Genomic DNA, 13,234 nt, shown 5'->3' with positions numbered 1-13,234 from the left:
TTATCTTGATCTGATATTCTGAGATATTGCCCTCCTCTTCATTAATATTCCTCATTGTCAACAAAATCTCTCCGGGGCATTTACCTCCGGATACAAATATAGATATTAATTGGGCAAGTTTTCTGTGTGCTGTATTTAACAAGGTAGAAGGTAAAAATAGTAAACTACATTAACAAAAGAATTACATGAATAAATTCTGCTCATATCCACAACCCTTCAGAGAGGTAGGAATGTGGCGCCCGGCGAGGCTGCCCCCCACGTCGAAGGTAAGGCAGGCTGAGACAGGCCACGCCCTCCTCATCAACTCCTTCACACGCCGCTCACCAATCACCGCCGCCCCTACCCGTATCAAAGGCACCGCTGCTACGCCCCGGCCAATGGCGAGGCGGGGTGGGGGCGGAGCCTGGGTGGCCAAAAAGTGGTGGGCCCAGTGTACCGCCTTGTAGTTTGACACCTGAGTTTGTGGGTGGCGCGGCCCTTACAAGGTCTCGCCGACAGTGCCTGGCTTGTTAACCACAGGACGAGGTGTAAGGGACCAGCGGAATTTCTCTCTCTCACATTAAACACATTAAAAGGACTGAGCGACGCGTGCTTCGTCGTCATCAACCGTGCAAGGTGGTTGGTCGGTTACCAGCGTGCTGGAGGAAAAGTGACGACGGACTCTCAAGATGACGATTAGGCCTATCTTCTCCGGCTACCCATTCCAAGGTAAGATTTGTAAGATTTAAGTGGGTTATCGATCAGGTCGGGTACAGCAATACCTTACACAACCATCAGTAACCCAGACCGGGCAGTCATACCGTGGGAACCAAAACTCGCTGATAGAGATTCATGGGCGATGACAGTGTTCGCAATTGTGCTTCAAAGTTTTTCAGTGAGCCCATCATCAGTCGATCTCCTCACGCATATCCAATTACCCGGTGGGACCAGTTCTTGCCTCATATCAACCGGCCGCAGCCACGCCGACCAAATTGTACCATCGCATGTGGGAAAGAGTTGAGTGGCGGTAATGGTGATGATGCGAGCAGCGGAGGGCAGTTCCGCCAGCACGGAAGGTTAATGCGACACCCACCGCTGCAGTCTCGCCCGCTAGACACTGATAACAACTGATTAAAATGGTCTGGAGGGAAGCACACATATGAAAGAACTTAAGTTTATTCTCTAACGTTTCGGATGACAGATAGCCCTTCTTCAGAAAGGCTTCACTGGGCTTTGTATGGTCCGAAAAGTTAGAAAAAATACAAAAAAATAATTACTTTTTATTTTTTTTCTGTATTTCCTTCACACCCATTTTATGCACTTGTCACGATGATAACCGTGTGTAGTGGGATCCACTTATATAACTGGTCGATCTCAACAGTTGTGGTTATTACATTCGCTGTCACTAGCCCAACTCACTAAATCCTAGACTTGTCTACAATTATAATTTAATATAGCCTACACACCCTAATTCCATCCCTGAAGTCTGATCTGAGCAGATAAACATGGTTGCTTTTTGTGCCCCATATCTACACAAACATAGAAATTGTTAGCAAAGCTATTTCATCAGTCACATTTTTGCATGTGTTTTGGAAAAGTCTTTCCATCAAGAACTTTATATCTGCTACATTAACTTCAAGGATTTGCATGAGAAAATCAACAGATTTAAGGTGACACTAACACAGCTTAGTGTATGCAGTATTTGTAATATAAGAGATTTAAAGACCAACAGCGTATTCACTGAAATTCTGTATTCCTTTAAACTGACCATAAACAGCTCAGACATTACTATGATATAAACAACTTTTGTTCTGCCGCAGGACGCTTAATCATTATTACAGGGAAAAAAAAAGTTTCCTGAACAAGAAAATATTAAGTAGATCTTCACCCTATGCCCCCTCATCTTCACACAACCATCACCCGGGGCATTACGAACCGCAGTGATTCCAGCAGCAGCAGCGGCAGCGTGTTATGCCCTCAACCACGGCCAATACTTTTTAATGATCAGAGGTTCCGCAGGGGCAATATGAGGCTATTTACATATAATTTACACTGGACCTGTTATTACCCTCCACCGACCGGCTCCCTCACAATGCTCGGGCTGACGTAACCATTTCTAATTAACCCCCGCACGTGCATAGACAAAAGGGATAATGAAGCAATCAGCGAGGCGTGGTAATTGCGGTAAAACTCTCGCTCTGATAACACGGCGGAATTCAGGTAGTCAGTCGGACGAGAGAGTATGGCCTTACCGAGATACTTCATGGACACATCAGGACGGGGTAGTGTGTGTGTGTGTGTGTGTGTGTGTGTGTGTGTGTGTGTGTGTGTGTGTGTGTTTCGTTAGCTATAAACAGTAAGTCTGACCCATCATGAACACCAAAATTCTTCATGATTTAATTCATGATAAACTCGGACCAAGAAGACTAGCAGATTATTTTAGTTGGTAAATCTCATTCTCGCTCGCAACGTGACACTTCACCAAGCAATGAATCTTAATATATTCTGTATTTAAAGCATAACAAGGATATTGCTGGCATTTGTTCTCAATCTTTTATCAAGTATACCAACTGAAGAAATGTACTGCACACCAACATTATTTTCATTTCTTTGTGGCGACAGTATCAGTACTGAATATACACACTGCATCAGCATCACGAAAAAACAAAGAATTCAGTATCTTTATACTGTAACACTGGTTCCGATAAAGCGATTGACAGGTGGTCGCTTATAAAGCGATTGACAGGTGGTCGCTTATATATATATATATATATATATATATATATATATATATATATATATATATATATGATCATCAATGTATAAAGCTTCACAAATAATGATACAGCTTCATAATAGATTCATGTCGTGATAAGAGTGCATTTCGATGCAGCATACTGAGACACTGACCATGGCTGCCAAGGCTGACACTGTTGTCTAGGTGTCCTCTCCAATTCAGCATAATCCAGTTCGTTAAAACTACTTTACCTTTTTTTTTTTTTTTTTTTTTTTTTAATTTTTTAAATTAGACGATGGCCTCCGTTTTTTAACTCTCCTGTCTTCAGATGATTTTTTTTTTTTTTAAGTCAGGAAACTTTACACACAAAATGGGTTAGGTAAAGCCTTCATGAACCCCATCAGTATAGGAGGTTTTACCTGCCGATACACTTAATAAAATCATATGGCGACAGAAAGTATTTGCCAAAAAAAAAAAAAAAGAAAGAAAAAAAAGAAAAGAAAAGAAAAAAAAAGCCACCGTACTGAAAGAAATTAATTATCTTTGAAAGTTTTAGTCAAGGGGTATATGACAATGTGGCCTGTGCGACTCACTTAAGAATCTGTCCTGAGGTGTGTTCTTGAAAATATTTATGCGCAGTCTTCCCATATTTCCTGTTCCTCCTTATAATAATAATAATAATAATAATATTTAAAAAATTCAAAATAATTGGGAGTGTCAAATTAAAGTCATGTCTGGTTCTTGCACAAAGAAAATAGAAAACAAAGCACGGAATCCACCCATATCTCTAGTTCTTCCTGCTTCAGTAAATCTTAACTTACGACAGGAACTGGACCGTCAATATGCCGTTGTTGTTGATTTCGTTGAAAGATTCCCTGCACATATAGTGCAGGCCGGGCCATACATTAGCCCGGTCAGTGGGGTATGGGCTGATTAAAAAAACAGTAAGTGGGCAGGACAGGACCTGGGGAATGCCCAGCACACACGTCCTGTCTCCTGACTGGCTTTGTGGTGTGTGTGTCAATATGCCTGTGTAACCCACCCCTGGTTTGTGGTCAGTCTGCGTAGCGATCAGTGGACGTGTGGCGGACGGGAAGGTGTCGGTACCGGGCCAGAGTAAAGGTTAAACTGTCACTGCGCTTACCTTTGTTTTATATTATTCTTGCTTGTACCAGACGAAATAATTAAACGCCTATCTAATTGTACTAATGTTACTACTGGACGATATTATTTTACTCATACCGTCTGTTACAATTACGTATTATCTATTTTTTTCCTGCCACGGTCAGACAGTTCTACTTTGAGAGAGTCCCCTAGTAGTGATGGCATTACTGAAGGGTATAGTGATTCCTTTCTTCTTTAAAAATCTTTCATACGCTAAAAATCCACCTGGCAGTAGCGACAAAATAATGAATACAAGTGTCCTCGGCGTGAAGTGGTAAGGCAGCCTCCTGGTAGTGAAGGTGTTAATGAAGACTTTACATATCAGGCCCCAACACTCTGAAAAATTGCTCCTCAGTTTATTGCGCTAAATTACTGCTATCATTCCAATAAAGCGTGTTTAACAAGTCATCTCCATTAGTTCTTATCCGATTTTCAGAGTTCTTTTAACATTCCTCTTCTCGTGATTATATTATTACCTATTTTAAGTATCAACAATCAAAACATTTGTTATGAAAGTTGTTCTGATAAAAGCAAAGATCCATTCTTATAATATTATTTTTTATTCTCCTGTTCTTGCTTAACTTAGATCAGGCCTAGGTATCCTTCCGGGACTCATAGCGTAGTGACATATAAAAAAGAGTATATGCTGTATATCTGCCTATAGGAGAAAAGATAAATATTGAAAAACAACCAACCCATAGGTATGAACCACATCCAAAATCTTTACTGAGTAGTCTTCAATTTTAACTAATACCCTATTCAGAGGAAGAGCAAAGTGATAATTGATCTTACTGTGTGTGTGTGTGTGTGTGTAGTATTCGCAATAACCTAAGATGAGCAGAGTGCTGGCAGACACTCATTATAGACAATATATATATATTTTCTATCTAAGGCAACTGTCTTCCTCTTCCTGAAAATGACATCCAAAATAAATATTCACTTTGCAAACAAAGTGTTTACTTGTGGACTGTTTGTGTATGTCCAGTTTATGCTGGTGTGTATACATTATTTAGGAGTATGCATCTCATTTATACGCGTGCGTCTATTCCGAGTGTGTGAATTCTTAAACGTCTGGTGATCTAGTGGTCTACGGGCACAAATCGTGATGATGGTTATGTACTACGCTGAGCTCCACCTACCCATAAGTGATCTGGACTACGGCAGCCTAGACCCTGAAGGCAGCAATATTGCACTGGCTGTTTCAATTACCGTTTCTGCTTGTGTGTGTGTGTGTGTGTGTGTGTGTGTGTGTGTCGTAGCCATGTAGGGTGCATGTCTGAGGACCAGGCTAGCTAACCCTGAAGGCAGGTGGTGGTGTGTCAACAGGTCAGGGCCGCGTGAACCAGCTGGGGGGCGTGTTCATCAACGGCCGCCCTCTCCCCAACCACATCCGCCTCAAGATCGTGGAGATGGCGGCGGCGGGCGTGCGTCCCTGTGTCATCTCGCGGCAGCTGCGCGTCTCCCACGGCTGCGTCTCCAAGATCCTCAACCGCTACCAGGAGACCGGATCTATCAGGCCCGGCGTCATCGGCGGATCCAAACCGAAAGTTACCACGCCGGACGTCGAGAAGCGCATAGACGACTACAAGAAGGAGAACCCGGGTGTCTTCTCGTGGGAGATCAGGGACAAACTCATTAAGGTGAGAGGGGGCTTTAATGCAGAGTTATTTGTATAGTATAAATCTTAGTATATGCATGATGATAGGCAGGACTGTGAGTAAACTGTGGACGTATGATGTGCGAGGTGTGGGGTGTTGGACAGGGCTGTGTGTAACCTGTGAATTTATGATATGCCAGGTGTGGGGTGGTATGCAGGACTGTGTGTAATGCTTACAGTGTGCGGGTCATGGGCAGGGCATTGTGTTGACCTGTCATGTATTAGCTGCAGGTAGAGTTGGTTTGGTGCAGATCTGTGTTTGAGTATGCATTGTGTTGGATCTTTTGCATTCACAGCCTTAGCTCCTGAGCACTTTGTTATCCTACAGCTGTAATTCCTGTGTTTCGTTTGGCTAGTGAGGTATATTCTCTGACTGTGCATGGTGAACAGGCTGGTACTAAAATTACATATTAAGTATCTGACTCCTCCGATCATGAGAAACCACAATCACCAGCCACTGCATTGCCGGTAGGAATGTAAATAAATCTTTTCCGCAGTTAGGCAGAGTAACAGCCGGGGATAACAACAAGCTGAAAACGAGTAAAAATAAAGAAGGGAATAATTCGTAAACACAGCAAACCCGACACGTCACCCGGCCATAACTCATGACAGGACCCGACTCTTGATGAGGTAATTACCAGGCTGTTTCACGGAGTGGAGGGTGGGGGGAGGAGAGTGGATAGGAGAAGGCGACAACCCGGGGTCAATTACCAGCCACTTGCGGTAATGGGATTAACCGGGAATGATCCTTTGCCGCTAGGATCATCCGGGGGTCACTGGGTCGGGTCATGCCAGGTCACAAGTCATTAGTGTCGTGTTCGCCCTAATCCCGCCAGTGATTTATGGCCGTCACAGGTGTACACAGTCGGGCGGGGTAATCCGAGTGATTCCCCCAAACGCCCACCAGATGATATGAGGCATTTATCTCCACACTCCTCTGTCGGGGGGAACAAGGGTTGCGATGATGGAAGTGATAGTCTAAATTTCGCCTGGCAATTTTTTTTCTTATTTCACTTTTAACTTTATACTTCATGTCTCGTTGATTTTCAGTAATTTAACAACAACAACAACAATAATAATAATAATAATAAACAGAAGCATCTGCATTCCACCACTAGTGTTCTTCCAATCCTATCACATTGTAAGCCCCCTTCATCCGCGGGTGCAACTTATCGTTACTTACCGGGTTTACCAAGTGCTTTAGACCATGGGTTCTGTACGGGGAGGGGGGGGAGGGTGACTTTTCCCCCTTGGGACAATATGAAGATTCTTTAGGGAAATTATGTGCATTATAACAACAAATGAGATTTTTTTTTTTAAATATTTCATTACAATGAGAAGAGCCTTCCTCCAATTGTGTGTAATGGGTCGGCAGCATAACATTTCAAATAACAATATAACACTTGGAAGTTAATAACGCTGCCTGGGCTGTGAAGTATGGGTAGGAGCGCCCGTAACTGTGACCGTTCCTGGCTGCAGCTGTGCAAGTTTACTCGTAAATAAAAGATAATGATTTTTTTTTTTTCTGGTAATCAGATTGGGAGGGGAAAATCTCCTAACCGTAAGATGGAATGGGGAAACGCAAGTGAAAAAAGTTAAGAACCTCCTTTTCAGACAAAGACAATCTTAATCTAAATTGTAAATTCTTAAACTTTTCCACTGATTTATCATCAGGCTGATTTTTATTTTTCTAATTTCCCTTTTAGCCAGTGCAAGCCTTTTACTGTTGATGGACATGTCTATATTTACAGACTGTGGTGTTCTTAGTGTTCTTTTTTATTTTCTCCTCTCCCTCCCATTTTCAACACTGATCTTGTACGAAGCCTTACTTGCCTCATTCATGAAGCTGGTGATTCTCATTATATTACCGAGGTCTTCAAAAATTAAAAAAGCGTCTCTCCCAGGTGTCGTTTAGCACCACTTGCGATGAGGTTACGGCAGACATTACATTAGGAGTTACCACTACCTCAGAACTCAGTCTCTCAGCTTGTCCACTCACCTTTGGCAACATAGGTGTCTCTGTCCCACTCTCTCAGTATTGCCTGCGTCCCTTTCTCTCGGGGTTTTAAAAAGAATACCTACTCATCAGCTTCAATCACGTTTTAAGAGATCGAGTGTACTGGGCAGATTCCATTAATTTACTGAATGACTACCACGATTTCTGTTTCCGCCGCAGAGGTGCTAAATAAGACGAAAGAGATGGAAACACACACACAGAATTCCTTCATGTTATTTTAAGTCTATTTTCCACATAAAAATTGGGTAGGAGGATCCACAACTGAAACACACCCACACACACACCCACACACCCACACACACAAGCAGGAATATAATCACTCAATCATCCAAGCCTTCGAAGTTCTCGGCTCCACCATACACAAACTTTTTCGTCGATCGTCATGATGCAAAGGGGAGCGTCCCTTGTTATATAAATTGCCATACATACTTCATCCATCAACTTCTGCCTTTTCTCAGCCCGTCTGCTTCCTTGTAGTCCATATCAGGGTGTCTTCCACATTGCCTCCGACCATCACATTGGATCATATAATCATTCTCTTTTCACCACCTAGTTTGTATGTAATCTGTCCGTGCTACCGTACCATAAAAAGTCCATACTGTTTAATCCTTTGAGACACATCTTTCACGGACCTCAAATTTCTTATTTTCTCCAGTCTACACGCCTCCTTATATTCATCGATAGTCTCATTTCCACTGCTGTTACTTTAAATTTTCGATATTCATGCCATACCCACCTCTCACACCCACACATTAATTTGAACACTAACACGTCCTTATGTAGTCCTGTTGCAGACTCTGTGCTTAGTTTTCTGTTCCTTATCAGAATATCATAACTTTAACCAGTTTTCTTCTGTATGTCACTTTACCTGTCATTGACTTTCACATTTCCTTTTCTTTTCTGCCACTACGTTAAATTATTAGTCACATCAAGTCTTTCTCCATCCACCTGCACACTACACTGAGAGTCACGTTCAGTCATCATGCATCACTTTACTCTTAATTACATATCAGCTTCCAGACAATGCTCCTCATAAATAACACTCCGAGCCATTCTAAAAAGCCACATTTATTATTAACACACAATACCGTATCATTTGGACACTTCTGATACGGAACAATAAAATCACTCACCGTCTTCCATCATCTTCCCTCCAGGTTCTCTCACTCTTGTACCTTTTCCGACCTCTTTCTGAATCCCATCCTTCTATAAAATGAATGGCCATTGGGACAACACACGAAAACACTGATAACCACTCATTTTAACTTCCCTCTCTCCGTTTATTACAATAAGTCTAATGTTTACTCAATTGCCGAAACCTTACCATGTCCCCCAAATCATTCACTCCTTTGCTCCAAGTCTTCATTCCGTACACACACATCAGATGACATACTGAGTTAATGTTAGATTTCTCTTGGATTCAAATGGATAATTATGCATCTAGATAATCAGAACTGTTTTCATTATTTCAGTTATATTCGTCTTAAATCATGGTTTTCATGTTTGGAGTTCTCTGATTACGGCATTATCATACCATTGTGGAAAATCTTTACAATATTCAAAAACCTTTATTTCATACCATACACTACTGTATATACGAAACACTTTTCCTCAAAAAGAAAAGGAAGAATGTAAATAATTACACGGGGAGACAAAGCGAAAAAGACAAAGAGGACAGAAAAAGCAGTGCAATAATATTAGGCCGAGAGACAGAAAGAATTAAACATTAAGGAAAAAAAAAAAACGATGTAAATAATGAAGCGGAGAGACAGTGCGAAAATCCAAAGAGTAAAAGAAATATAGAGCAATAATAGTAGGCCGAGACAGACAAAATTAAATGTTAAGAAAAAAAGCAAAGAGAGAAACGATCAAATAATATGCAGAAGAGGGAGAAATAAAATTAATAATGGAAAAGATAAAACAGAAACAATTCAACACTGATGAAAAGAGGGAGAGGAGAGGAGCTTAACAGTGAAGGGAAAAATGAAAAGAAGACGGAGAAACAGAACGTGGTAAGCAGAGAAGGAAAATACTAAACGAAGGAAAAGACGGAAGACAGAACGAATTACACAGTGAAAGAAAAGACAGAAGAAAGAAAAAGACAGAGTGACAACGAGTTAAACAGTGAAGGAAAATAATGAAAGACGGAAAAGACGGATAGACGACAAATAGAAAGACTAACCGCGGGAAGCAAAATCAAAGAGAAAACACACCTCTATCTTCAAGCCCTTGCCCCCACTCTGACAGAAGCTTCAGTCTCACAGCCAGAGTCCATTTTCGCCTACCGTGATCAGCCTTGCCTCTGATGGACACGACCGGCCGCCCTCGCCAAAATGAGACGGGATTAAGAGCGATTAAGAAGTCAAGTTTAAGTGGCGGTGGGAGTGAGCGGATTAAGGGAGATCGAAGCCGGGCTGGGTGGGTGGTCTTAGAGGCATAGGGGGACTTTGAGAAGGTATGGCTCTATTCACCAGGAAACCGATGTACAGGTCTGGCAGTTTGGGTCATGTTATAGTTCAGGAGTGCATGGAAAAACATTTGCATCACGACATTACCAAGTCAGCAAGAGGTTTAAGAAGGACATATGTACCAGAATGACACTGTATTAGAACTCCAACTTTAAACCTACTTTAATACGAAGATTACTAGAAAAATAAATGCGAAGCTGAAAACCAAGAAACTGTAGGGAAAGAAGACCCCCACAAAAAAATCCAACCCTGAAACTAAATTAGGAAGACAAATGTGTAAAGGAAAATTTAACAAAAACAGAACTATGCATACACGAAAGCATAATTCGAGACAGACAAAGACGCATGTATAAACTGATGTTTGAAAAGGTATGAGAGAAACAAGGAAATTCCATATCAACACCTACACGATGAAAAAAGTACTGCTGACCGACACGGCTGAAAGCAAACACACCAATTCAAAGTAGCAACGGGCATCAAACAGTCCGCGCTGATGAAGACCACGACAGTAATTGATGTGCCCGAGGACGAAAAATATACCCGGGATGAAAGAAGGTGGAGAGAAAAAAGAGAAAAGAAAAAAAGTGGGTGAGTGCGATAGGATCCAGATAGAGCGACGCGGTGACCAACCCTCCTCGCTAATCCGGGCGGTAGGCAATAAGGGCCCACATTAGTGCTATCACAGGGTTAATCTGCTCTCACAATTATCCGTATTGTTGGGCAGCGAGAGAGAGGCAATGGGGCGCAGGGAGGGAGCAAAAGGGTTGATGTGGGAGGAGGGAAGGTGGGAAAGCTGGGATGGAGGGATAGGATGGAAGAAGGGAAGTACAGAGCTGAGGAGGGAGAGATGGTAGGAGACTGAGATAGAGGGATAGGGCTGAAGGGGAGAGGTATGGGTTGCAAAGGAGGGAAAGAAGGTGGAGAGACTGGAATGGATGGATGGATGCGTGGAGTCCTACCTCCATGGATGGATGGATGGATGGATGGATGGATGAAGGGAGGGAGGGAGGTAAAGGGTTGAGGAGGGTGGGGAGACTGGGGTGTAGGGAGGAAGGTCAAGGGTTGTTAAGGAGGGAGAGAATAAAAGTACGGAGACTGGAAGGAGGGAAGGAGCTAAAGGGTTGATATGTGAGGAGAAAAGGTGGGGAGAATAAGACGAAGGAAGAGAGGTAAAGAGTTGAGAAGGATTGAGAGAAGATGGGAAGACTGGGATGGAAGAACGGGATGGATGGAGGGAGGTAAATGGCTGAAGAGAAAGGAGAAAACATGAGGAGGATTGGGACAGAAGGAAGTATAGGACTGTGAAGGAGGGACTGAGGAATGAGAGTGAAAGGGGATTGAAGGTTATGGAAGAAAGAATGAACGTGGAGGAGGTAGGGGAAGTAAGCATGGGGAGAAGGGAGTTGTGGGAAGGGAATGAAGAAGGAAGAGGAGGAGAGTGGGTGGACTGGGACGCAGGAATGGGAGTGGAAGGTAAAGTGTTGCGGAGGAGGAAGAGGAGGAACATGAAGAGAGTGGGGTAGGTTGAGATAGAAGGATGGAGTTGGAGGGAAAGGAGAGGGGAAATAAAGGATTATGGAGGGAAAGAGGAGGAAAGTAGGGAGACTGCCATGGAACAGAAGGATGAGATGGACAGAAATGGAAGAAGGGATGTAAAAGCCTGTGGTGCAGAACAAGTAGAAAGGTGGAAGAGGAAGGGAAGTTAAGATGAAGATAGGAGGTGGAGGGAAAATGAACGAAGGAAGGGGGTGGGGAGAGGTCAAGGATTGTGGGATGAAGTGTGACATAGGGTACAGGGAAAAGGGGAACGAGGAGAGGCTGAGGAGACTGAGATGATGGCAAAGAACTGTGGTACAAGAGAGAAGAAGGAAAGATGGGGGAGAGACTTGAGAGACTGTAAAGGAAAAGAAGAACAGAACTGACTCGATTGGGGGAGATGAAGGTACAGAGACTAGACAAGGGTAGAGGAAGGTGGAGAAACTGGAGCAGATTGGGATGGCGATAAAAGAACCGTGGAATATGGAAGACACTGAACTCAGCTTTTGGGACAGAAAAAGAATAGATGTGCTGTTAAAAGGAAGGACTGGAAGGGATGGTGGAGAGACTGGAGAAAGGGGGATCGGAGAAGGGAGAGATGGGGTAGAAAGAGAGGAGGATGGTAGGGAGATGAGAGATGCGAGGATGGCAATAAAAGGGGGAGGGGAGGTTGGGCGGATGGAAGGAGGTTATGAGTGGACAGATAAGGATTGGGGTGAAATAGATGAGGATGTTACAGGTAAAGGAGTAAAATGGAGAGGTCATAGGAAGGTAGGCTTGAAGAGATGAATATGACTGAGAGAGAGAGAGAGAGAGAGAGAGAGAGAGAGAGAGAGAGAGAGAGACAGACAGACAGACAGACAGATACAGACAGACATTGAAAAATAACTTTAAAGTATGAAAAGAAAGAAGGAAATTGAAAATGAGGCAGTGAGTTTGTATGAACGCGAGAAAAGGAAGAAGAGAGTACAAAGAAAAGCATACAGCAACAGGCCTGTTGGTCCTCTCGTGGCTGTTTGGTATAGGGGAGATTACAACTACCAAAACCATTCTATCAGTTTAGGACAAGGATAGAAAAGCAAGAAGAAAGAAGGCGGAGAAAGGAGTACACACACACACACACACACACACACACACACACACACACACACACACACACACACACACACACACACACTGAATAAGCCCCACACAGGTAAAATGACAGCGGACAGGGAAGTGACAGGAGCTCCTCCCCCCTGCCTGTCAGGGTTCATCTCACCCTTTACCTCTCTTACCTCCTGTCTTCCTCCACCACCACCACCACCTCTCTCTCTCTCTCTCTCTCTCTCTCTCTTGTCTTTTCGCATTTATCCGTTTCGCCCTGTCAGTTGTCATGCCTGTTTTGTCACTTCTTTTGAGTATGTGGACGTCTGCCTGTCCCGTCACTCCCCACACCCTCACCTCACACTGCCCTATAGCTGTAAGAATCTGGTTTGTTTGGGTTAATTGTAGTCTAAGTCAGTTTTATTATTCTGTCATCCGTAAAGCTGAAGGTACAAAAATGCTGTATCTATAATAGTCCTTATCAGGTTGAATATAAAATCTGGTTTCTCCTTGGAGGGAACATGATAGCCAGAATTAATCCTTCCCCAAGCTGGCGAAGTATGAATGGGGAAGGAGGGTCTGTAGAAGAG

General features: G+C 43.1%; 1 protein-coding gene across 1 annotated transcript in view; it reads left to right on the top strand.

The window, feature by feature from the left end:
• Nucleotides 1-668: 668 nt before the first annotated feature.
• Nucleotides 669-13,234, top strand: part of LOC145412965 (protein gooseberry-neuro-like) — a 32,596-nt gene continuing 20,030 nt past the window's right edge. The window contains exons 1-2 of the mRNA XM_080282788.1: nt 669-708; nt 5,189-5,520. Of these exons, the coding sequence (XP_080138914.1) occupies nt 669-708; nt 5,189-5,520 (372 nt within the window). The remainder of the gene's footprint in view (nt 709-5,188; nt 5,521-13,234) is intronic.

Source organism: Coenobita brevimanus, chromosome 94, assembly GCF_032717465.1.
Source record: "Coenobita brevimanus isolate Jiangsu-jjx chromosome 94, ASM3271746v2, whole genome shotgun sequence".
Taxonomy (NCBI): Eukaryota; Metazoa; Arthropoda; class Malacostraca; order Decapoda; family Coenobitidae; genus Coenobita; species Coenobita brevimanus.
Note: the sequence above shows the minus strand (reverse complement) of the source record. Positions and strands in the feature narration are given on the sequence as shown.